Source organism: Pleuronectes platessa, chromosome 7 (assembly GCF_947347685.1).
Source record: "Pleuronectes platessa chromosome 7, fPlePla1.1, whole genome shotgun sequence".
Taxonomy (NCBI): Eukaryota; Metazoa; Chordata; class Actinopteri; order Pleuronectiformes; family Pleuronectidae; genus Pleuronectes; species Pleuronectes platessa.
The window spans coordinates 21,985,429-22,010,828 of record NC_070632.1 but is presented as its reverse complement, the minus strand read 5'-3'; the positions used below and the strand labels follow the sequence as shown (position 1 = coordinate 22,010,828).

The window sequence follows — 25,400 nt, the reverse complement described above, 5'->3', positions numbered from 1 at the left end:
CTCCAGAGCATTACTTTTATCTTGACATACAGAGCCAGTGATTCCCAACCTCCTGCATTCACTCGACAAATACTAGGTTTACCACCACAACAGAGTGAGCAGTGTAAACAACAGCATTGAAAAGTGTATACTGTATACTAACAGTGTAACTGTATCCTCGAAGCTGGATTCAGCAACATGTGGCCATTTCTGTGTCAACAATGTTTATTTTTGTGTGTGGGAGATCTTTGGGGTAACTGTGTGCTCTCTATGTCGCAGCAGTAAAATGTACTGAGGGCTAGATTCAGTTCAACTAATACTTCCATTTGATATGGACTTTGATTTACCAACAACTGAGTAAATGTCTTTAGCCTGTAGCTGCCACTTTTGGAATGGAATGGGAACGGGTGCATAAATAAAGCACAGTTCCTTCAGTAATAGTACTTGATTACTTTGCAGGGCAGCTGCAGATCACTGTCCTGTTGTGTGTGTTTGTGTGTGTGTGTGTGTAAATCAGTTACTGGTCCTGCCCCACCGTGTTTATCAGAAGGAGTCACCAGTGTGTCTGTGATGCTGCCTCTATTTTAGCGGGTGATATTCAAAATAAAGTGACGTAGATGGTGGTGTGCGCCAATGCCAGCCGAGGGGGGCGTCTCCAACACATTTTGTTACAAACACGAATCCGGAGTAAGGAGTCTTTTTCCTGGGTATGTAACAGCTGCTTAAACGACGTTATAATCTCATCACTGCTGCTGTAACAAGCGAGGGGTGTTTATTGCGAGTGGGGTGGGGCGCTTTGCGCCTTTTGTGTCCTAAAGTGAGGCGATCGGGGGCTTGTTTTTATATGCTGGGGATCGGCAGTCGTATAGTGGTGAAATGAGATGGCTCGTCATTGGGAGTGCGGCGCAACAGAGTGTGCGGGGCAGTGCGGTGACGATGCGAGGCATCCCGCTGTCCTGGAGACGTTCGCTGTGCGGGGCCGCGGGGGCATGTTTGTAAATGGCTGGTCGGGGTGAGGAGGAGGAGGAGGGGGGAGTTGTTGTGGTGGTGAAACAGGTTCGACATTTTCACTCCCGATCGCTGAAGTAAACAAAGCAAGGGATTTGTTGGAGGCGCCCTCCCCCGACAGCAACCTGCGTTGTTGTCGGGGGAGCGCGGCGGGGGGAATGGCGTGGCTCCTCCGCGCTGCGACGCAGTAGTTCCCGTTTCCTTTGACTTTGGCATTGTTTGGTAAGGGCACCCGGATCGCCTCTTTGCCGCCAAGAAAATACGTAGCAGCATGAGTCGCCCAGGCCCCGCTCCCCATTCCCCCGCGTCCACCTGCGCTAATGCACAGCGTCAATAAAACAGTGGCTGCGGGCTTTCTCTTCTATCTTTGTCCCGCGGAGCCTTTTGTTTGGAGAGGGCAGCCAGCAACACACGCACGTCGACCGACGCTGAGTGCACGGGGCCAGCGAGGCCCGCCTCCTCGGTGTTGTGGAGCTCCACAGCCCGCAGCTTGTTGTCGTGCACGCTTCTGCACAAAAGTGAAATAACGACTTGTTACGCAGCTGCGAAATGTTCTCGTAATGCGCGATTAGACCATGAAAACCATGCGTCTTTGGTGCCAATTCTGAAGTGGACCACGTCGTTTATAAATGTGCACGCATTAACGGAGGTGGGGGGGGACCAGTCGGGGTAACAGAGCCGTATGTTTGAGTGTGCAGCCGCTGCTGATCCCTGTGCCCGGGCTGGAGGGAGGAATCCCGGGCTGCTGCAGCTCCGCCTGTCGTGGGCGATGGTTTATTTTGGAAGTTCCACCTTTTGGGGATTTGTAAGGCCGTTTCTGTGCGCTGATTGGCTGCAGCCCCCCACAAAGGGGAGGGATCCAAGTGCACAGGCAGGATCCCGCCCACTGAGTCACGTGCTACCTGACTCTAGGAAGTGGCCGTGCAGATATCACATGTTAGCTAACGCATCTGATTGACAGTCAGTCACACTCGACTCACAGAAAACGACATAAAAAACACAGATGAGATTATTTTTTTAATGATTATAAATACATTAAATATTTACATAATTAAACTATAGACTACAACCACATCAAACTAAACATGTCCAATTCGACAACTCACGATTATTTTCATAATTGATTGATCCAGTTGCCATACCTTTATTATTTGTATGGTTTATTATGCTCAAATGTGCATATTCTTAGATATTATAATTTTCAGAAAAACTTAGCACACTTATAAATTAAACTTTATTCTTTGAAAATTAATTATTGGCACTCACACATGATATGTTTGCATGCTGGAGGAGGGAACATGCCCCATAGGTAATTCAGAAAGTTTCTATTTATCAATAGTATTTCTCACCATAAAAACATTTTAATGCAAACTGTGGGCAGCGCTGGTATACGTTTGCATACAACATACATTTTACATATAAAACAAAAATGCATGCTTCCTCCAGATCACTTAAAGTTTGGAAAATGTTTTAACATGTTTTGCACACACAGCTCATTGAGCTACCCACAAAAATAAATTTGCCTTGCAATTTGACCATAGTATTTCAAACATTTATTTTTTAAGTTTCATAAAACAGCAAAGAAATTCAGTCAGTCAAAAGCATCTAACATGGGAAGATAAATGTAAGACATTATTTACAATTTGAAATGTACTCTGGTCCTACCAACAAAGGAATACTGCATTAAAAGACAACTTTACTGTACAACCTCACCAGGACATCCGCTGAAGGTTTGTTTACACAATAGGGGGCCACTACCCATTATCATTATCAATCTGACTTGCTCTACAGAACAGTCAGAAACAGTCACAATATTCTTGAGCGCAAGGTGAAGCTATTTAGTGTCTTGCTTGGAGTCAAAATTTAGATTTAAATCTCAATTTTGTTATTGTGCACAGTTGTAAAGATGTGTTTTATTAAAGTGCTTCAGTTTAAGTAATTAAGTACTAGCTGCAGTCTTATTATAAGGTCTGACTATTATTCTAAGTAAGAATAGATTGTTAGGTTTATGAAAAGTAAAGACCATCATTATTCCTCAGGGCCTGGGATCTGACAAACAAATTTAGATAGACATATGGAAATATGTGGTTATAATAACAGTACGATAGTATGAAACAAGAAAATGCCCACTTTGGTAAACTATTTGCATTCTGCCTTTATACAAGACCATAGACATGTAATATTTCATTGGAGGAAAGAGGAATTAGTGAAAGCGAAGATTGGCGGGGGTCTGTAGCAGACGGATCCAGCACTACTCCCCTGACCCTATACATAGTGTGTAACACAGCCATGGCCTGAACTCACTGATGCACTGTGGCGCTTCAAGTCAACATGGGCGTGCTCTGGGACTCGAGGATAAATCCATGATTGACAGCCCGGGTCATCCGCCCCGCCCCCACGTGGATCCTCCGAACGAACCGACCAATAGTGCTCGTCAGGGGGCTGGCCTATGCAGGAAAACCACGCCTCCCCCCATTGCTAACCGAACGGAGATTGTTTTCTTCTCGAGCAGATTTTCACTTTGCAGCCCATAGCTTTAAATTGTTTACTTAAATCACGGATAAGTTTGCTTTTTCACTCGTACGTCCGCGGCGGTGTCGGCTCCGTCTCCAGCTGTGGCCCCCATCGGTAACGGATTATCAAAGCATCATCGGGGAACTTCAGCTCGCTGTTTAAGGAGAGGGGGTGAGTTCAGCTGAATTCATTCAGTAAGCTAACACGGCTAGCTGCAACCTGCCTGCACAACCTACCTACCGTTAGCAGACGCTTTGAGTGAAGCCCACGGGGGGATCGACGTCTACTCGCCCCGCTCCTAGCTCGACCCGATCTGTGCATGGAGAGAGATAACCCATGTTGCAGATGTTGTATCAACAGTGCGCCGGATCGCTCATGCTTAGCTGCATGTGCGACCCTGCTAGCCCGCGGACAGCGCTCCGTGTGGGGCTTCCAATGTTGTTTACATTAGCTAGCAGCCAATTGGCAGCTCGCGACCGCTGTCGATAAACCAGCTTCCCGGCGAAGTTATCGGAATAAACACTTTGAATCGCTTCCGGGTTGGCTGGCCGTGGACTTTTAGCGCTTACCTGATGGAACCCGAGGGTAATTAGCCCCACTCGTGTGCCACGCTCTAAATGGCGGGCGTGGGGGGGAAAGCGTCGCTCTGTAACTCGAGGTCGGTGCTTGTGTCGCTAGGCCGTAAAGGGGATGGTCGGCTCACGGCTGTTCGCAGGGAAAGCCGTGTTTGCCTGTAGGCGACTGACTGTAGCGCTACAACTCTACACCGAGTGGAGGTGGAGCGGCTATAAATACAGCAGCCTCGCGTTCATTGGCCGCGGAGAGCCGGGGGGTTGTCGGCGAATACCTCCGCCGTCCGGACGCCGAGCTCACACGGGGGGCTCATGGGTTTCACGGTCACTGTGGGGGCTTTTGGCTTCGGCGTCGAGGCTTCGGAGCCGCGGCGTGTTCGTCCCCCCTCGCTGGGTTTGTCTGGGGAGCCGCGGGTCGAGGAGCAGGCGCTGCCGTCTGCAGGAAGTTGTGAATGGCAGCGTGACGTTTCCCACGTTCCCGCTGCACCTGTTCGTCTGCACCGCTGACGTCCACAGTGCGTGTGTCATCGGCCACGCGCGGTTTCACGTCTAGCACATGTTAACATCAAGGTTCCGTTCAGGAGGTGATCGTGGGTTTAGTTTATCTCGCGACAGCCCCATCATCTGGAAATTACAAGTTTGAGAAACACGTGAATATAGGATAGTATGTTGGACGTAATGTTAAGGTTCATAAATTTGTTATTGTATTAAGCAGATCATTTTATTTCAGGTTTTCTTGTAAAAACTGTCGGGACTACAGATGGAAGTTAGATTATATGATAATCGGTGAATCTTTGACAATATCTTGTCAGTTGAGGTAATTATATTAGGATATAAACTATTACCACTGACATTTATGCACATAAAACTGCAGCAATGCTTTTCAAGTGATGTCCCCTGTCATTGTGAATACTGTGTTTGGATCAGGGCCCCCACATCATTTTATACATAAAAAAAGATGATGACTGCTAAAGGACCAAAGTAGACAGAATATATTTCATTTATATAATAATTTACCATTGGAACACTCAGACTTATTTAACTATAAAAGTTCTTTATTTAATATAGAACATAACTTAAAAATCACTCCCACTTCATCTTTTGGGGGAAACCTTGAATTGTGCAGCCTATTTTATTTATTAAAAAGTTTAAATTGCAGGCAACGTGATGTATTGGAGGAATATTTTCAGCCCAAAAGTTATTCTTAGTAATGTCTGATAACTTATCTATAAAACGTTGATGTTTCCTTAAATCAATGGTTCCAGACTATGTAATAGTTCGTTTTCCTCCTCAGCCAAATAGAAGAAGTGGCTGGCTGGCACTGTGTACCCATAATTTACAGTTGAAGTAAAAAGTAAATATTGCCATATGTCCCTGAAGACAAGATCGAATGAATTGAAGAAGCAGAGTTGATGGAGTCTGAATAACCAAACCGAGGTCTGTCAGTGTGAAATAGGGTCCATATGCTGCTCTTTCTGTTCCCAGGTCTCTCAGCGCTCACAAGTATGAGTTCATAATGAAGCGGCGACTGGAGGATCAGGAAACCGTTTTTGCATCGCAGCAGCGGCGCCTCGCTGGCAACGCGGAGGCTTTCCAGCACCGTGTCCTGGCCCCTGCTCCAGCCCCAGCTGTGTATGAGGCCGTGTCCGACAACATGCAGCCCACAGCAGGTGTCCAGTACTCCGTCCCCCAGGGATATCAGGTATAAATTTTGTTTGTCAAGTGTGGTCGAGTTTTAAGCTTCTGCGTTTTTTGAGTTTGACCTAGGTCGATTGTAGGATGTTTAAAATCACTTGACAACCATAACTCATTCAAACTGCTGTCAGTCTTTGGTGCATGTCGGTCAATTGTTTGTATTTTCTTCCTCGTCTAAATAAATAATGAAATTGCTCTACATATATTGTACTTTGGCAATTTAAATGACAAGAATCAGGCCTCAGATGACATTCAGCCACTGTTTATTATCTACCGTTGTTTTAAATAGTTACTCTGCCTCCCCAGGTTCCCACCGTGGCCCAGAACAGCGCTGGGCATGGGCACCCCCCGAGCCCAGCAGTCCATGGGGGGTCCCACCACCACAGCCCGGCGGTGCAACCCCATGGCCCCTCTGTGATGTCGGGACACAGCCATACGGCTGCTCCTCAAGCTTCAGCTCAGGGCCAGCAGCAGTTTCAGAGGCTCAAGGTTAGTCGGCCACTTTTATTGTGACAGGCTCTAGCAGTTGTCACATCCCATGGAAAACCTTAGAATGTCAGAGATGCCACAAGATAAAGAAGTTATTGAAAACAAATATATACATATATATATATAATTATAAAATAGTGAACATTATTGAATAAAACACTATCTTTCCACTACTCAATGGATTTGCGAAGTAGGGGCTGAATCTTTAAATAAACATAATCATCATGCAGTTTCCAATTCCCTCTGAGCAGCAGCAAAAATACTCAGAAGAGCCTGGACTTCGTTGTCATAGGCTTTCTAATGTCACTTCATAATGTCGATACAAAAGATCAATATACTTTTAAGAAGCTGTATACACAGCTACATGTACAAGAATTATGGCCTGAATAAAATGCTGTCACTCAACCAATCAGGTATAATCAGCACTGCTCCCCCACCCCAAGGGTTCTGGTACTTTTGTAAAGTCCCATCCCCCAACCTCTGAAACTTTATATACACCCTGCAAAGGTTCTTTGTTCAGAGGGAAGTTCCTGTGATAGAAACCCTAATAGAAAATGTGCAACTACTGTGTTAAACCTGCAGTTTGGAACTTTTGTTTCCCCCTTCTGGCAGTGAGAGTCATTACATAAACAGTCTTGCATACAGAGAAATGCCCATAGTTCCAACAATTAATCATTATTTATGTTGAGTAAATGTAACAGATATAAAGGCCCCTTCAAATATTTTGCAAATACCAGCCTGTCTGAAATCGGTAAGGCGACATCTGTGTCAGAGCTGTGGAACCATGAGAAGCAGCAGGAGTTATAATCCATGTTCCTTCCCGCCGTTGACACGGTCTTTTTGAGAATGTAATCCTTCCTCTGAATGCAGAGTTTCTTTTTAATCTGAATCATCAGAAGCTTTTCCTGGGCACTTCCTTCATTTTTCCGAACTTACCCCTTGTGCAGTAGCTTCGGCCAGACTCCGCTGCTGCGGCTGCTCCCCTCATTAGTTCTGTCAAACTTGCTGGTTGATATAAAACACATCACTACCGGTGCACAGTGCAGGAAATGGCTCCACTGACACCTGATTTTAAAACTCAGATATAACTCAAAATAGAGAGAGAGATTTTGCAGGTCCTGATGGACTGAATCAGCATTCTGTGAACTCATTCGGCAACTCCTGCACTCCAGCTGTGACATCTGGGTTTATTTCCAGTTCTTTGTACTGATTTATTCTGAGAGTCTGTCAGGGTTTCAGAATGTGATGTTGGCCACAGCTGAGTAACTGCTATTTATAATTGTTTCTTACTTTAAGAACATTTGGTGTGTAATAAGATCATCGAGGCATTGATTTAAAAAAAAAGGTGAAAGTGAAAGAAAAACAGATTCTAACCCTGACTCCCTCTTTTCCTTTTCTCCCTTGCTCTCAGGTGGAAGATGCTTTGTCTTACTTGGATCAAGTGAAACTGCAGTTCGGCAACCATCCTCAGGTCTACAACGACTTTTTGGACATAATGAAAGAGTTCAAGTCTCAAAGGTGAGGACGCGGTTTCATTTTACAGCGAGTCATTGGGTTGCACATGCAAATGTTCTCATTCAGATATACATGAGTTCTGTTCTCAACCATGTCATAGTACCTTCAACTTGCACCACTCAGCACTAGTATATTTAGCTAATAACTAATATTAAATAAAAATAAATAGTGTTCTTTAATAAGAAGGATTATGGCTAACTTTCAACTTCAAGAAACTACTTTAGTTTTTGCAGAAATAGTAGGCCTATTTTTAGATTGGCTGAGAATGAGTGTTGAGAAATAGTAGGCCTATTTTTAGATTGGCTGAGAATGAGTGTTGAGTCTGATAAGTCTGTCCCAGCTGGACAGCGGAGGTAGACATGTGTTCCGACTAATTAAAGGTTCAACAGGTGTAAGTTTAACAGCTGAACTGGATTTCAACTCATGATGTGTGTTTTTCTGTCTCTAGTATTGACACTCCAGGGGTCATCAGCAGAGTGTCGCAGCTGTTCAAAGGTCACCCTGACCTCATCATGGGCTTTAACACCTTCCTGCCGCCCGGCTACAAGATCGAGGTCGCGACCAATGACTTGGTGAACGTGACGACACCGGGACAAATCCACCACATCACCCCGCACGGCATTACAGTCCAGAACATCCCCCTAACAGGAACAAACACCCAGCACCAGGCACAGCTGCCGTCTGCACCAACCACCACCGCTCCACCCCTTCTCACACAGTCTACCCCTGCCAAGATGAGCAAGGTGAGTCCTAGAGGCAGAGTGGGGAATGACTGAACACCAACCAAGTTGTAAAGACAAAGCTCACACAATGATTTGGTCGAGCTGGTTCTAGTTTAAAGGGATAGTTCAGCCAGAAATGAAAATTCCCTCCTTATCTGCTCACCCCTATGCCGGTGGTTTGGGTAAAGTGTTTGATTCCACAAAACACTTTTGGAGTTTCAGGGGTAAACAGTGTCGCAGCCGAATCCAATACAAATGAAGTAAAGGGTGAGTCCTTCTTCAGACGTAATTAAACCACAGAAAAACCATAACATGCCTCCATGCTGCTCGTGTGGTGTCATCAAAGTATCTTCAAGCCCCGACATACATATTTAACATGAAGTGAGGAGATTAACACTAAGTTTTAAGCCTAAATGTCATTGACTTCATTTGTTTTGGATCCAAAAGTGTTTAGTAGACTCAAAACACTTCACCCACCCCCCCACCAGCATAGTGGTGGGTCGATAAAACTGCATTTAGTGGTGCAGCATCTAATAAAAGCTTCCATCTTCTAGCCTCTGCAGCCCCAGGCCTTGACACCAAGCAGCCAGAGCAATCCGTCCATCCCTGCGTACACCTCTCCCCGCTCCCCGCCCATGCAGCTCCACCCACCACTCAGCGGGACCCCCACCGGGCCACCCATGCAGAACAACCAACCTGTGGAGTTCAACCACGCCATCAACTACGTCAACAAGATCAAGAACCGCTTTCAGGGCCAGCCCGACATTTACAAAGCGTTCCTGGAGATCCTGCACACGTATCAGGTCAGTGACTCGAACTGTACAAAACACCCCGATAATGGAAAAGAATATCTTATCATATTTCAACTGTTGCACTTATAGTTCAAATAAAATGTGGAAGTGCAGTTGGTGAGGGCACTGTTACCTCTCATATTCCTGACATTACACGTGTCTTGTGCTCGTCCTCCACAGAAGGAGCAGCGTAACGCAAAGGAGGCCGGAGGGAACTACACACCGGCTCTGACGGAGCAGGAGGTGTACGCTCAGGTAGCCAGGCTCTTCAAGAACCAAGAGGACCTGCTCTCAGAGTTTGGACAGTTCCTACCTGATGCCAACAGTTCAGTGGTAAGCAGACTCTTCATGTTACGCAGATGTTGAAGAAGTAAAGTCTTTATAATCAGTTGTTTAAAATTGTTCAGGTAAGTCTATGATCATACAGTAGTGCCTGTTGATCTAATTGGTCTGTTTAAATACTGTATGAATGGTGGTAGCAGTTGTAGTCCTGTTGTGTGAGCTATTCATCTTCATGTACCCCAGTCTTAACAGTATCATGTTTCTTTCCCACAGCTGTTAAATAAGACCACAGCCGAGAAGGCCGAGTCTGTACGGAACGACCACGGTGGCACCGCCAAAAAGATGCAGCTCAACAACAAACAGAGGCCTAATCAGAACGGCTGTCAGATCCGTCGGCATCCGACTCCAGGGTCCATACCACCTGTTAAGGTACACAAAGTACTCACACATGCTAATGAGGATACAGCCTTTCTATTGTTGTGTTTTCACGTCTGCCTTCGTTGATTTGTTGTGTAATTATTATACCTATGTCCTCTCGTTGCTGTAATGCTACAGAAGAAGCCCAAGTTACTGAATTTGAAAGATTCTTCAGTCACAGAAACCAACAAACACGGAGTCGGCACAGAATCTCTGTTCTTTGAGAAGGTGAGTTGGCTGCTGTGTTTTTAGCTTAAATACAAGTTATGTTTAGGTGGAATTACTCATTCTCATGAAAAGACTAAAACCCTCTTTATTGATCGTTTAACTCTATTAGAAATTTTAAGTGCAATTTAATTTATTCATGATATATATACATTTTTTCTTTAAAACTATTCTGAAATACTCTGAGATGTAAAAGTCACTAATATGACTTGAAATAAAGCACAGTTATTGATTACACACAATCAGTCTAAGTTATACGAAGTGTAAGTCCAAACTTCTAGTAATATGCTGCTGACTAAATTGTAGAAAGTTTTCTTTCATTTATTTATTTTTCAAATTTGAGATATGGCAGGCAGATTTTGTTCATCTCCACTCGACCCTGACGTAAATCTTTTTTGAAATCATTTTTCATTACAGGTGCGCAAAGCCTTGCGAAGTGCGGAGGCTTATGACAACTTCCTGCGGTGTCTGGTCATCTTTAACCAGGAGGTGATCTCCAGGGCTGAACTGGTGCAGCTGGTGCTGCCCTTCTTAGGGTGAGTTGTCTCACTGCACACATAGGATGCAAGTCTTTCCACATTAGTAGATGAATAAATACAGTATTTACATCTAATACATGTTCTTTTTTAACTTTAATAATGACATTCTTACATACACAGAAAATTCCCAGAGCTGTTCAACTGGTTTAAGAACTTCTTGGGATATCGGGAAATGTCCCACATCGAATCATACCCTAAGGAACGGGCCACCGAGGGCATCGCCATGGAGATCGATTATGCCTCCTGTAAGAGACTAGGCTCCAGTTACAGAGCTCTGCCCAAAAGCTACCAGCAGCCCAAATGCACTGGGAGGACTCCACTCTGTAAAGAGGTGAGAAGAGAACCTTTTGAAATCCTTGAGTTTAAGATATATTCATCAAGTGTAATTAGTGCTGTATCAGTTGAGTTTTTGCTTGAAGTCTTATGACAGATTGGCTCTGCTAATTTTGTTTGTCCACTCATGTTTATTAACTATCAAAAACAACTTAAACTCACATGAATACTAGAGGTGTGCATCTTCAGCAGTCAACGATTCCAATGCACAACGATGCAGCGATGCATTCAATTCAGTTTTCATCAGTTAATGAAATCAGTCAGACAAACATGAACATGTTTAGAAAGTGCTTAAAACGTATTATAGACTGTTACTATTATTACGATTGTGCTGTAATTTACAAAATAAGCTTTTCAATTCAAATATCAGGCACATTACTCTGCGCAGGTCAACAAGTGACTCTGTTCGTCTAAAACAACGAACGAATTGTCTGCATTGCGATGCAGCTAAGAGTCAAGAAATGTACACATCTCTCATAAATACAAGGTCCATTGAAGATAAGATATTGCAAAGATGAGATCTAGTTGACTGAAATGTGGAGGAAAAAAATACAAGGGCAGATCAAACAGAAAAACTAGGAATTTAATCCTTTAATCCAGAAGCTTTTAACATCATTAATCAAAGGTGGTATGATGTGAAAATGCCCGTAAGTCCAAGGCGACGGTCGACATGTCACTATTACTGGCTTACTTTGAATTCATCTCTGTTTATCTCCATGGAGCTTTAAGTTGATAGTGTTGGTTTCTACCTTGTCCAGGTCCTAAATGACACCTGGGTGTCCTTCCCCTCCTGGTCTGAGGACTCAACGTTTGTCAGCTCCAAGAAGACCCAGTACGAGGAGCATATCTACAGGTGTGAGGACGAGCGCTTTGAGGTGAGTGGGAATAATTAATGTTGACAGCTTGTCTGTAGACGTCATCACAGGGTTGACGCCACACGGTTCAAATAAATGATTTTAATTTTATAAAATAATCGTAAATCCTCTGCGTTTTCCTCCCGACAGTTGGATGTTGTATTGGAAACCAACCTGGCCACCATCAGAGCCTTGGAGACGGTGCAACGCAAGTTGTCCCGCATGTCTGCTGAGGAGCAGGCCAAGTTCCGCCTGGACAACACGCTGGGTGGCTCCTCTGAGGTGGTGCACCGCAAGGCCATCCAGAGGATATACGGAGACAAAGCGCCGGACGTCATCGACGGCCTTAAGAAAAACCCTGCAGCTTCTGTTCCCCTCGTGTTAAAGAGGTAGGTGTAAAAAAGAAAAGTAATTATGTTAATCGTCTCTTATGTTGGCTGATCATTTTTTTTTTAAAAACATCTTCAATTATTTGATCAACGTTACTGGGGTGAAAAACTCATATTTATTTAAAGCTGTTTTGTTGAGGGGTTTCTTTTTGTTTGACGATGTGGGACTCACAGCTCTCTGTTCAAGCAGTGCAGTTTATGTGTGTACACCAGCTTCAGCTGAACCACAGATTATAAACCCACTAATCCACACAAGACAGGAAAAGGCAATGTGAAGTGTCTGTGGTGTTTATGAATAATGACCCCTGAGAATGAATGTGTGCTTTTATAGACTACAATCTCCATCGCTGCAGGAAGGAAGGAGAAGCTGCTTCTTTATTATTATACTCTCCTGTCTGAAATGCATCATGTTGCAGCAGATGTTTGCATCAGTGTCGTCACTTGACTTCTGTTCTCACCAGGTTAAAGACAAAGGATGACGAGTGGCGGGAAGCCCAGCGAGGCTTCAACAAGATATGGAGGGAGCAGAACGAGAAGTATTACCTCAAGTCTCTCGACCATCAAGGCATCAACTTCAAACAGAATGACACCAAAGTGCTTCGATCCAAGTCCCTGCTCAATGAAATCGAAAGCATCTATGATGAGGTAAAACACAGAATCAGCACAATTCAAAATGTGTAAAAAGTCGTGCTAACATCTGACCAGTAGAAACGTTTTTAGAGTTTGAGGAAACAGTTCAAGTCAGCTTTAGCATAAAAACTAAATAATTAATTCTCAAAATGATGACAATGAATTATTTATTGCTCTGCAGCGCCAGGAGCAGGCCTCAGAGGAAAACACCGGTCCACCCATAGGACCTCACCTGACACTGGCCTATGAGGACAGTCAGATCCTGGAGGACGCAGCAGCACTCATCATCCACCATGTCAAGCGGCAGACGGGCATTCAGAAGGAGGAAAAATACAAGATCAAACAGATCATCTACCACTTCGTCCCCGACATGCTGTTCTCCCAGCGCGGCGAGCTCTCGGAGGTAGAGGAGGAAGAGGAGGAGGAGGAGGAGTTGGATCTGGAGGAAGGAGCTACCAAAAAGCACAATGGCGTCCCCGGCAGCAGGAGCCCCTCCAAGTCCAAGCTGCTGTTCAGCAACACGGCAGCGCAGAAGCTGCGCGGCTGCGACGACGCCTACAACCTCTTCTACGTCAACAACAACTGGTACATCTTCCTGCGACTGCACCAGACGCTGTGCTCGCGCCTGCTGAGGCTGTACGGGCAGGCGGAGCGACAGATCGAAGAGGAGGTCAGAGAACGAGAATGGGAGAAGGAGGTCCTGGGACTTAAGAAGGAGAAGAACGACAATCCAGCCATCCAGCTGAGACTGAAGGAGCCCAGTGAGTAACAACACTCAGACACACATTTTCTATGTTGCTCCTCAACCCGACTGTTCTGTGTTCGTTTGTTTTCCCATTTGAGGGAGAGAGCATAAACCCTGAAACAGTTTTTTACAGACTTGCAAACCAGCGTCCGCCCACACCTGCAAACCGCTGTACCAGTTTACAACCCATTAGCCGCTATTATCTCCCAGTCAAATTCAGGCCTGGAACCGTTAACGTATGACCCATGAACACTGTGATTAAACACACATGCTACATACAAGGTCACTCACACCAAGTGTGTTGTAGCCTACTTGTCAGCCTGTTACGATAGTTGAGTTGAGTTCTTTAATGAAAGTGCTCCTGCAGATGTCAGTGTGTTTACTGTGATTAGCTTTCACAAGCTAATCATTTTTGATTAATCAAGATTCTCTTGCAAGTTTGCCATGGGTAGGGACAGTTATCTGAGTGGAGGTGATGTTTTAATTTCTGATATCTCCAGCTGCCTTCTCGGATTTATACATTTTTCCCTTCGTTTTTGCGGAATACACTTTTTACCCCTCAGGTATGAAACCCGGTTACAGACACAAATTAAGGCTTCATTTCTTCTCTGCAACCCATAATTCACATTCCTTTTGTAATAGAGGAAGTATGAAAAGTATCGTCAACATTTTCGTAGGCTTACTGCAATCAATAAAGGGTTCAGAACAGCAACGGACAAATACGAGAAACAGTAAACGACCAAACTGTTGCTAAAAGTGATCTCTTTGAAATGTCTTTTGAAATGCACCTATTCATCCGATTTTTGAAACAATTTCTTCTCTCTAGTGGAAATTGAGGTGGAGGATTACTACTCAGCCTTCTTGGAGATGGTTAAAAATCACCTGGATGGCAACATGGACGCGTCTCAGTACGAGGACTCGCTGAGGGAAATGTTCACCATCAACGCCTACATCGCCTTCACGATGGACAAGCTCATCCAAAGCATCGTCCGGCAGGTGAGCACTCCTTCTCTCGGGCGCAGAAATCCGGTGGCTCTGTCGTGTTCACTGTCTTTCTAACCAAACACCCACGTTTCAAACCAGCTTCAGCACATGGTGAGCGACGAGATCTGCGTCCAGGTCACAGACCTCTACCTGGCAGAGAGCGCCAACGGGGCGAGCGGAGGAACCATGTCCACGCAGTCTTCAAGGAGCTCTGCTGAGTCCATGTACCACCGGAAAGCTGAGCAGCTGATGTCTGACGAGAACTGCTTCAAGGTAAATTCACAAAGTAGCTACTGTCATTGGGAAAACTGGGCGGATGGTGCATCTCTTCTTTTCTTTTTTTTAACTATTGTGTCAACCTTTTAAAATTATTATTTTCTCTGAGATGTTTGTGGTATTATAGACAGAGAAACTATAATTAAAAGGATAGCATCGATACAGACCATAGGGTTTACACGTAATCCTGGGCTTCAGCATGACAAACTGCAGCTGCCTGGTTTGCTCTTCATCCTTTCAAACCCTTTGATACATTCTACCTTTCACACGCTAAATTAATTTCGCTCTCACACTGTGTCTCTTTCTCAGGTGATGTTTTTGAGAAACCGGGGGCAGGTGCAGCTCATGGTGGAGCTCCTGGACACAGAGGAGGAGAACTCCGACGAGCCCATGGAGGCTGAGGTAAGAAAATATCAACCTTCCACAAGCCCACACAAAAATGTCTTTACAAACTGGTCCTTGTTTATTAGTTTCCAGGCCAGGAAGGACTTTTTAATTAGATAAGGCCTTTGTGATGGCAGTAAGCTGTTAAAGGTAAATACCCAACCTCAGTATCAGACCTTAGCTAGCCGAAGATGTAAATCGTCATAAATCTTGCTTTGTTGTTGCTTCCAAAGCGATAACCTTGACTCTGACCGGAGGATCTCATGATGCATTCGTCATATGGGAAATGCGTAACACTGGAGAAAGTCCGGACCCTATTGTGTTTTCATTTTCCAGAGTTCATGTCTGAAAATGGCCTGAAAGACCCCGCAGAGCGTTCTGTAACTTTGATGGAACCAAACGATCTGCTCTTTTTATTGTTCCTAGAAAGCAATAAATCCTAGGGTGTCATCTGCTGACGATTCTTTGTTTCTGTTTTGTTTATTCAGCGTTGGTCGGATTATGTTGGACGCTACTTAAATCCAGACTCGACCACGCCTGAGTTGAGGGAGCACCTCGCTCAGAAGCCAGTTTTTCTTACCAGGTAAGTTGTCACCTAGGCTCATTCAACAGATTTTGCAAAATAAGTAATTTTCATGGTCAGGATTTATGGTTTACATAATGCATGACTCTAGAGTACCTTGTTGTGTAGGCTGTATGACACATTCCTTTGAAAGTCCAGGCCTCTGATTAAATTAACTCTAATCGATTTGTTCTGACACATTCCTGCTGGATCTCATTAGTCACTCTCATTACGCTCGTCTCCGTGCTCATAATCAGGAATTTGAGACGGATCAGAAAGTACCAGAAAGGCCGAGAGCAGCTGGACAAGGAGGCCTGCGAGGGCGGCAAGAAGTCCCTGGAAAAAGAGAAAATGGAGTGCATGTTCAAGCTCAACTCTTATAAGATGGTCTACGTCTTCAAGTCTGAGGATTACATGTACCGACGCACTGCCCTGCTGCGAGCTCACCAGGTATTCAATCCACACTTTGCCTTCATACGAATTACTCAGTAAAAGTTTTTTTTCTCTTAACTCTTATGGGTGGTAATCTGAGGGGGCTGCTTCTTACAATGACATGTGGCTATGACTTGGACTATATTATTATTATCTATATGCACCATTTTTATATAATCTCCAGTTTAGGCTTTCGAAAGATCTTTTCAGATGCTTTAGAATTAGATTAGCTTTCAAATTAAATTTTTCAGACAGCAAATCCTGCATGATTTGGGACTACAAACATAAGCTGTGGTTATATTTAATACAACCGATTAAACAGATCTGCCACGTTTAGTATTGAATACTGTGTTGGAACTCAGCAGTTAGCAGTTCAGCACTTAAGTCTGGCTTTAAAGTCCGTTTCTAAAATCAAGCCATCATTTCCTACAGAGTTCAGTCACTCTATGGCGCTAGCTGTAGTAGTAGTGAAAGACAAGTTCTCACATGAGAGAGAGAAAACTGCAATGCATGCTGTCAGGTCTGACAGCGTGGACGGTAACAACTTTATGGATGATAGCAAATAGTGCTGGACATAGTAATACAATGCAGCAACAGAGTAAAACACCAAGTTAGGGATATGATACTTATGAGACTCTGACGGGACATATTTAAATAGAAAAGTCTAGATAATGAATAGGAAACACTGCAAGCAAAGCATGACTTTGCTGGAATTATTCCACAATACTAAACCCCTTATTACACAGATAAACTGCAGCTAAGACCCAGAGAGCTAAAGCTTCCCGCCTCTTTAGTTCTGTTGGCGTTCAGCAGTCCGAAATAGCAACTGTCCGAGCGAGTGATGAAAACATTGGCCAGTGTAAACAGAGCTGAGTGAAATGCTGATGTGTCAGTGAGCTGCGAGACGCATCACAGACAGAGGACCCAAGAGAGAGCTGCTTGTCTGACTGATTTACCGACAGATCTTGGCTGCTGGTGGGAGATGGATATCAGGTGACCTGGTTTCAAAACTCAGTGCTGACAGTTGAATTTACTCTAAGTCACCAGTGAGGGGAGCTCTAATGCAGAAAGCTGCTGATTCAGTGTTCTCAGGTCGGGCTGAAGATCTGACGCCTAGTTTATCTGTTCATGTGCATCTGTACTGACTTCACAGTCTGTAACCATGTCAGTGTTAACATAATCCTCTTCGCACTCAGCTTTCTAACAAATGTATGTTTTTCCCTCAGTCCCATGAGAGGGTGAGCACGCGGCTGCACAATCGCTTCCAGGCCTGGGTGGATGCCTGGGCCAAGGTGAACGTCACCCGTGATATGAGCGCCGAGACCAACAAGTGGCTGATGGGTGAAGGGCGTGAAGGCCTCTTACCTTGCACCACTGCCCGCCACCCCGAGGTCGTACACTACGTGAACATCAACAGATACCGCGTCAAATACGGCACAGCCAGCAAAACGCCGTAGCCGAGGAGAAATGGGGAGAGAGAGACTGATTCCTGGGGGGGGTTTGTCTGAAGTCAAACAGGTCAGGAGTAGGTGGAGGGACGAGGGCCTATTAATGTGTTTTTAAGGCTGACATGGGAGCACAATTAAGCTATAGCTTCCCTGTATGTTGCACCCAGGGCGGCAGGATTACGGATTTTACCAGCGTTTTTAGCTGGGCCCATTTTTTCACAGGGCCTTTGGTGCCAAAACTTAGGAATTGTCACGTTCCAGTCACAGACCTGAGCTCCTACCAGCACTCAGAGCCACGTCTCAAACAAAGTTCCCCCGAGCTTTTTTCAGCCGGGCCGAGCAACTCAAGCAGGGAGCCTGAGAGAGAACGAGTGGTGCTTTTTGTACTTAATCACAACCGAGCTTCGATTTTAGCTGCTGACTTACCAGTTTGTCTGAAGCCATCAGAGTGAGAGCTCCATCAAAATCAATCATACAGGGATTTTCTTTACGATAGTGTTATTCTACAGTATCCATGAAAAACGATATGGCGGACAAGTGCACTTATTTAGGAGAAGGGAAATGTTTCAAATAGTTCTGTTCCCCAGAGTGAAGGTTTGGAGGATGCTCAAATACTAAGTCTGTGCGATCTGGTTCAGACGTTCCTGTGTTACGGCTCAAACAATTATGTACCTATCACCAGACGAAAAGAGGGATAGGTTTCCTTTTCAAGAATACATGGCAGCATTATTCGAAACTGTGCCTGAGCCCCAAACAGCATTGTCAGGTTAACATCCGAAATGCACTGTTGCATCTAATGTAAAAAAGAAGAAAAGAAAAAAGCCTCACAGCACTGTTTGGTCTCAGACTGTAAAATTGTATAGCTTGTGAATGTCAGATACTGACATGTATTCCAGTGTATGTGTTGTGTATATATATTATATATAGTTCTATTAACACACATGATCCTCGCCGCCCTGGAAGTCAATCATTTTAAAATGCCCTCGGCCAACACACCAGCTCGTGCACACACAGACGCACACATCCACACACACACACACACACACACACACACACACACACACACACACACACACACTAGGAGGACTGTTCACATGCCGCTCACATTGTAAATACACTGTATATAGTCTCAGACTTTTTATGACAAATCTGTGTTGTTGTGCTAGTAATACTTTCCAAGGTTACTGTGGACTTTAGTGATGAATGGCTAAAGTTGGTATGTAAATGAAAAAGACAAATGCAAGACCATTTATTACAGTTTTTACCAAAGGGAGTTGATTATAAAAATAGCTGTTTCCCCCTTGGTGTGTTCCTTTATCTCGTTTCCTTTTTAATTTCTGTTGTAAAACACGTGGAGAAGTAGAAATGTATCCAGGTCTTTCAGTTTTTATATATGAAAAATTACAACTTCTTCTTCTGAATGTGACATTTGATTAAAAAAAGTATCACTGCCCCCCTTTTGACAACTGACACCGTCCATAGTGATGGTGAGACTCATTTCAAAGTTCAGACTTGATAGACTCCACAACGGTCTCACCCTGTGATGCACACGTCCCTCCCTGGATAGATTTCTGCTGCAAACATCACCCAACACCATATTTTTGATATTGGAAGAAGTCACACGAGCATGTCTTTAGTCCCTTTATTTAGACATTATTTAAAGTAATAATAAAAATGACATTTGTAGCCTACGGAGCCCTGTGTGAGGTTGTGTTGAGTGATTTATTTTTTTCGCAAGTTCATGTTTACGTCCATTATTTGTGTAGCATAATCTTTCTCGGTTTATATTTTCTCAAACACAATTTTCATATGCAAATGAGGTTTGTTTTCATGTCAGATTGAGTTTTAAATTCACAGGCCTCAATCACATTCTGACCAGACAACCAGATGAATTACCTCTGCCAAGGAAATGAGGCTTTCATCTCCCATCGTTTGTCTCTTTGTTTGAACTACTTTGAACTACTGGTCAGATTAGAATAAAACATGGCGTCCATCCCGATCAGGAAATTGGCTGCATTTTGTTTTAATTTGATTAAAGCTGGCGGAGGTACGTGCCCAACTGATTTCCATTGCCGTTATAAACTTTAAATGCAGTCTCTGACAAGTAGTAGCAAACAGAATAACTACAACAGCAAGTTTGTAATAGTATACAAACACAAGCTCCAAAGTGCAGTCGGCCTGAACACAGTACAGATTCTACTTTTAGCAAAGTCCTTTTAAACATTTGCCCTTTTTATGAAAGGTTTCAACCCTAGATCTTGTATTCCTTTCCAAGATATCTGCCATCCTTCAAAAGCCGAGAAGTTTTTCTTTTAGTATTAAAAGTTTAATTTTCTTTTTTTTAATCTTCTTTAAAATTAGCATATTTACCAGGGTTGACAAAACTATTTAAGGCTTTGACCATTGCCCTTGTAATCACTATTCAAATCAATATTTGACACATAGACAAATAAGAAAATGTGTGTATTGTTATAGGCATTACCAGAAACAAAGCAGTAATATAATACATACAATTCTAAGCTACTAGAATCGCCAATGTTACTTTGGCTAGTAGCTTCCTTTGAAATCCTACAGAGGGAGCCCTCTCACTGCCCACCAACATAACGAGCTCCTCTCTTCCACATAGATGATTCATCTTTTTACTGTAAGGTGACTTGAGACACAAAAATAAAAAATAACAATTTTTTTTTACTGGTTATTGATTAGCTGTGTAAGCATGTGATCCCTCCACAGTCATCATGGCTGCAGTTTGCACTCAGTTTACATCAGCTTCACCTAAAACCAAACTTACATCAAAGGTGAACTTCACATGGCTCTTGTTGTGCAATCGGCAGTGCGTTATCCACTGCACAATAATATGAAACAAAGAAAAGCAGCAAGTTTTTGCTTAATAATTAACATCAATAAAAAGTCAATAATGGCTTCAGCACAAACTGATCTTTAACATCTTGCTAACTCACAAATGTAGTTTTGGACGAGGTTTTAGCAAGTCCTGTCATCATGTCTACACACCCAACCCCTTTATAGCTCCTGTTAATATTTCAGCAGTGCCACATTCAAATTTTTGTTCTCTTCTGTTTTGAAAGATAAGAAACTCCACCTTGTTTAAGATTGAAATCTGTTGACACACACATGTACTCTCGAATTGTTGTCAACCCATGTGGTTATAATCTTTACTTGCCTTACTGTTTTTCAATGATTGATAAGTGAGTTAAAGCGTCTCTGAAAATAATATATATTTTGAAATGATATTCAAAAATATTCAATGTTGTGTGGCTTTGTTCAAAGCTATAGAGCTAACAGTAAACAGGGAATAATTAATTGTGTATCTTACTGAATCAGGACTTGTGCACAAATGCTGGACATGTAATTGGCACCTCTGTGTAAATTCCGGCCCCCTGGTGGCCCCTAAGAAAAATCCTGGATCCGCCCCTGGCTAAGACGCAGACTATTGCTGACTGTTCAGACTGGACAAGCTGTTGAGCATCCACCAGGCCCCCGTGGCTGCTTCCACTGCTGCAGAGGGAGGAGAGAGAGAAGTGAGGCAGAAGGACTGCAGCCCATTTCACTGTACCTGCACCTTTCAGACTCTTAACAAAACCCATGCACTCAAATACGTGCACCCTTTACCCACTTGGCTGCCGCTGTGCTGGGGCCCTGATGAGGAGTGAGTCCGACACATGCCAGCAGAGCTCCCCATGCCTCCCAGGGCCAGCGCTAATAATGAGTTCCTCAAAGGCAGCACCGGCGAAGAGGGAGTGAGGTTTTTGTTTTTTTTCACCCCACTAAAAGCTCTTCTGCGTGATTACTTCCTTGAAGTGCACACTCCTGAACTCTCAACAGCTTTCGTCTCCCTAATTCCGGCGCTTCCACAACCTCTGACTCAGAGAGCAGAGCTATTGTCACAACCACAGAGCGGGTATTGTCTCCCAGGCTCGGAGGCCTTCGACATTCACATCGCAGAGCAATTAACTCACTTGCACTGACCTCATAGGTTTTGGGACTTTGTTCTTCTGCGTAAACAGGTGTTGTTCTTACTCACAGTGTTCGCTGTATTTCAATTTCCCACTGCTACTGGCTCTTTGACCAATAAGAAGCCTTTTGCCCACTTGTCCTGTGCTTTTTGACTGAGAGAACAGTCTTGGCAACCATGACACAGTTTTTGCTCTGCGTGCACAAAACCTCACCAGCATGCCTGGATGAGGACAGAGGAACCACAACCTTTGGGAAAGTATTTTTAAAAAGGGGTCATAAGGTTTGAAGCATGAGTCAGAGCAGCCATTAATAATTCAGAGCCCTCGTCTTTTTTTCTCTCAAATAAACCATCCACCTCTGAGCTTTGTGGGGGATTTCTACCCACTGCACCCACAGGCTGTTTGTGTCTGTATATGAGAGGATGTGTGTACGTGGTGACGTGTGCACGGGCCGGGTGTGTGACGTCTGCTCCACAAGCTGATTTGTCCTGATGATGAGAGGGTACCACTCTGCAGGCTCCTCTCTCTCATCTGTAAAAGGATTAGTGAAGTCTGGCACTCTTACATAACCACTGCCGGCTCTTGTGCTGAATAGGCGATTTTACACGCTCAGCTCCGGCGAATTCAACAGGCAGAAAAAAAAAAAAACTCCCACCACCAATGGTAAATTTGACTGGTATTTATATCCAATGCATTGGAGGAATGACAACTAGCCTCAGTCTGGAAGTCTGCACTCAAGGTATACAAAGTTTGAAGATGTCAACTTTACTTTTGCTGATGTATGATTCAGATATATTGTTGGTGGTGTCAACACATCCTCCTCTTATAAAGATAAACCGATGGATCGTATGTCTTCAGTCACATTGAAACCTTAGTTCTACAGACTCATGCAGGAATTTATTAACATTATTAATGGATGTGTTGGCCTAGAACAGTGTCATATATATTAAAATATTGTTTAATGGTGCATGGTAGGTCTATATTATGTCAATGTCAATTCGTTATGGTCTTAAATGTGCAGAAACCCAGTTTATATGATGTCTAAACAAATACACTATTTCTATGGAAGCAGTGTCTCTAACCAAACCACACCAAACCAGTCCAGTAGTTTTTGTGTAATCCTGCTGACGAACTAACGAACAAACAAACACAATCTTTTTGGCGGAGGTAATGAGATGCAAAACTTCAAGTTTGTCCTGCACTCTGAGAAGGTTTATTATTCAGTTGCCCTGAAATGTAAATGTATTAATCTTCACGGATAAATATTGTCTTTGGTATGTTCAATCTTCTTCTGCTCTTCTCTTCTCTGCCGCAGCTGCAGTGCTCTCAATACGTGTGTCTGTGCCCTCCTAAAAAAAAGGCATTTCTTGAGACTTAAGCTTGACTAAATATATCACAAGATGAAAGTCAGTGGGGACGTCAGAGGCACAAAGCACGCTGGGTAATTTAATGTGACAGCACCCCCCCACACACACACACACACACACACACACACACACACACCCTACCCCACCTCACTCAACACAGACACAAGCACACTTGGCTGAACTTGACCTTCTTCATCCTCCCTTGGTGTTCATACAGCCGTGTTGAGGGTGAGTCAGCACCATCTTCCAGGGTTAAATACAAGAGGCACGAAAAGCATCAGAGGTGGTGATGCATACACTGTGTGCACGCTGTATCCACCCCTGTCAGGCTATGCTAACTGTTTGTGCCAATGCTGATGTCGTTAACGTGTCATTTACAACACACGATGATGAGTCATTGGCCAATATAAAAAAGATGCACATCTTGTCTCCAATCGTATTGGCTGCAAAAGTGATGTCACTAATACAAGATACATTTATTGATGCCAGACACATGCACAGACACACAATATGCAAATGTATAAAATACGAATCTTTCTGTAACTCGTGATGCTGATGTTGTTCATCTTGAAAAAACTGTCGTCATCTGACAGCTCTGTTGTTTTCTCTGCCTGTTGACTTTTCACATGTTGTTGTCATATGACCAAACCTCAGCAATTACCTCACTTATTACATTCTTGAGACCGACAATGGGCAGAGTGGCCAAAACGAACACAATAGGACCTGGGTTGCTTCGATGTGGAAGCACTAATTAGTGTAAGATCGTTTTGTGCAGAGAGTGGGGCCTTTTCAGTATGCGTCCCAAACTCCTAAAGCACTCACACTCAGGGAGGAGTTAAACTGGGACACCAAGTCTCTTTAGGAAGCAGGGTTGTCCTGCACTGTACTCACAGAGGCCCCACTGTTTGGTGCCCAGAAGAGAGCAGTAAGACAGACAGAGGGGCCCCTTCCCCATAAAATGGAGCATAAACACAACAATCCCCTCATTCAGCTGTTTGGACCTGCCTTCCCAACAGCAGCTCGTCATTAAATTAACATCACAGCAGGCGTCCGCCCTGGCCCTTGCTTCCCAGAGCATTGTGGTGCACTGAGGAGGAAACTCATTCTTTCAGAAGATACCAGGTCAAAAAGCAGGGGTAGTGTAGACATGTCCCAGCAGCCTCGGTGTTGAGGAATGGAAACGAGCCGCTGTGCAAGTCCTCGCTAGGCCGAGTGTTGAAAGGACAACCTCTTAATCCCTGGCAGCCGTGAAGGACAGAGACAGATTTGCTTTTTGTTTTTGATGCTGTGCCACTTTCTCGCCATATCCACCCCATGGACAGCACTGAGGTCCATGCCAAGGCCCCTGACCACTGGTGAGACTGCAACACACATCTTTAGACGGAGGCTGTATCGGCCCGGACCACCAACTCATCATTGTGCACCTGCTCCCGGGGAGAGTCTTGAATACGTTTCCCAATGGTTTTCCAGTAAAAAACATTTGTATGACAGTCGTGCACTGCCTGGCTCATGCACCTAAACAGTAAATCCACTCCTGACCAGCAATAAAATGGATTATTGTCACTGTACCTTAGTCCGTCTTGTAAATGAATAGATCCATTCATCCAACTGAAAGTTTGTGTGTGTGTATGCGTGCGTGTGTGTACATATTTTAACCAGCCAATTCTGCATGCTTTTGGCATTACACACAGTCAGTTTTGTATCTTTTGTAAAAAAAGATCTCCACTACTTTCCTTTTACGTTTCCTGATATTTGTACTGAAATCAGTTTTATTACAGGTCTCTATTACATTACATGGACCCGGACGGCTGTTTCTCAGGAGGTCGATGCTTCAATCCCCGGCTCCTCTGCACGGTCATGGGGCAAGACACTGAACTGCCCTAAACACCCCTGAAGGGTTTTTCAGTGTGTGAATAGTGGTGATGTTGATAAGAGGAGTACTGCATATAGGGTTGCAAAGGGGCGAAAATTTCCGGTAAATTCCAGAAACTTTCCGGAAACTTCCCATGGGAATATTGAGCTCGGGAATTTGGGGAATTTTGAAAAACAAATATTCGCAAATTAAACGGTGCGCAATAAAAACATCATTCAAAACTCTATTCTAAAGATATATGGAATGCAGCACACGCTGCACATTGAATTTCAACACTGCACTGTGCATTTCTCCCTGCACACTACAGCAGGGCTATTGAGGTTGCTGTAGTGTGCAGGACTAGTCAGGTAAGTTTCGATGATATAGCTGGGGAAAATATATTAACATGCTGATTGAGGATT

The 25,400-nt window shown here is 44.0% G+C and overlaps 1 protein-coding gene across 2 annotated transcripts; it reads left to right on the top strand.

Moving 5' to 3' along the window:
* The first annotated feature begins 582 nt into the window (after window positions 1-582).
* On the top strand, window positions 583-19,476 carry sin3aa (SIN3 transcription regulator family member Aa). 2 transcript variants are annotated; one of them, XM_053427856.1, is made up of 21 exons: window positions 583-686; window positions 5,559-5,775; window positions 6,075-6,257; window positions 7,669-7,775; window positions 8,221-8,515; window positions 9,049-9,297; window positions 9,466-9,618; window positions 9,841-9,996; window positions 10,123-10,212; window positions 10,627-10,745; window positions 10,869-11,079; window positions 11,840-11,956; window positions 12,086-12,324; window positions 12,786-12,969; window positions 13,136-13,715; window positions 14,526-14,695; window positions 14,783-14,956; window positions 15,269-15,361; window positions 15,832-15,926; window positions 16,163-16,355; window positions 17,564-19,476. In XM_053427856.1, the coding sequence occupies exons 1-21, from the start codon at window positions 613-615 to the stop codon at window positions 17,792-17,794; spliced, it is 3,930 nt and encodes a 1,309-aa protein (XP_053283831.1). In that variant the 5' UTR covers window positions 583-612; the 3' UTR covers window positions 17,795-19,476. The 2 variants fall into 2 exon arrangements, with proteins under 2 accessions (XP_053283831.1, XP_053283832.1); XM_053427857.1 differs by lacking the exon at window positions 583-686 and adding an exon at window positions 3,440-3,672.
* Window positions 19,477-25,400: the final 5,924 nt, after the last annotated feature.

Excerpts from the sequence above, each read along its gene's own strand:
- sin3aa (XM_053427856.1), top strand. The coding sequence starts at position 613 with ATGCCAGCCGAGGGGGGCGTCTCCAACACATTTTGTTACAAACACGAA. Across the intron at positions 14,696-14,782 it reads TCCAAAGCATCGTCCGGCAG|CTTCAGCACATGGTGAGCGA; the intron begins GTGAGCACTCCT and ends GTTTCAAACCAG. Across the intron at positions 16,356-17,563 it reads CCCTGCTGCGAGCTCACCAG|TCCCATGAGAGGGTGAGCAC; the intron begins GTATTCAATCCA and ends TTTTTCCCTCAG.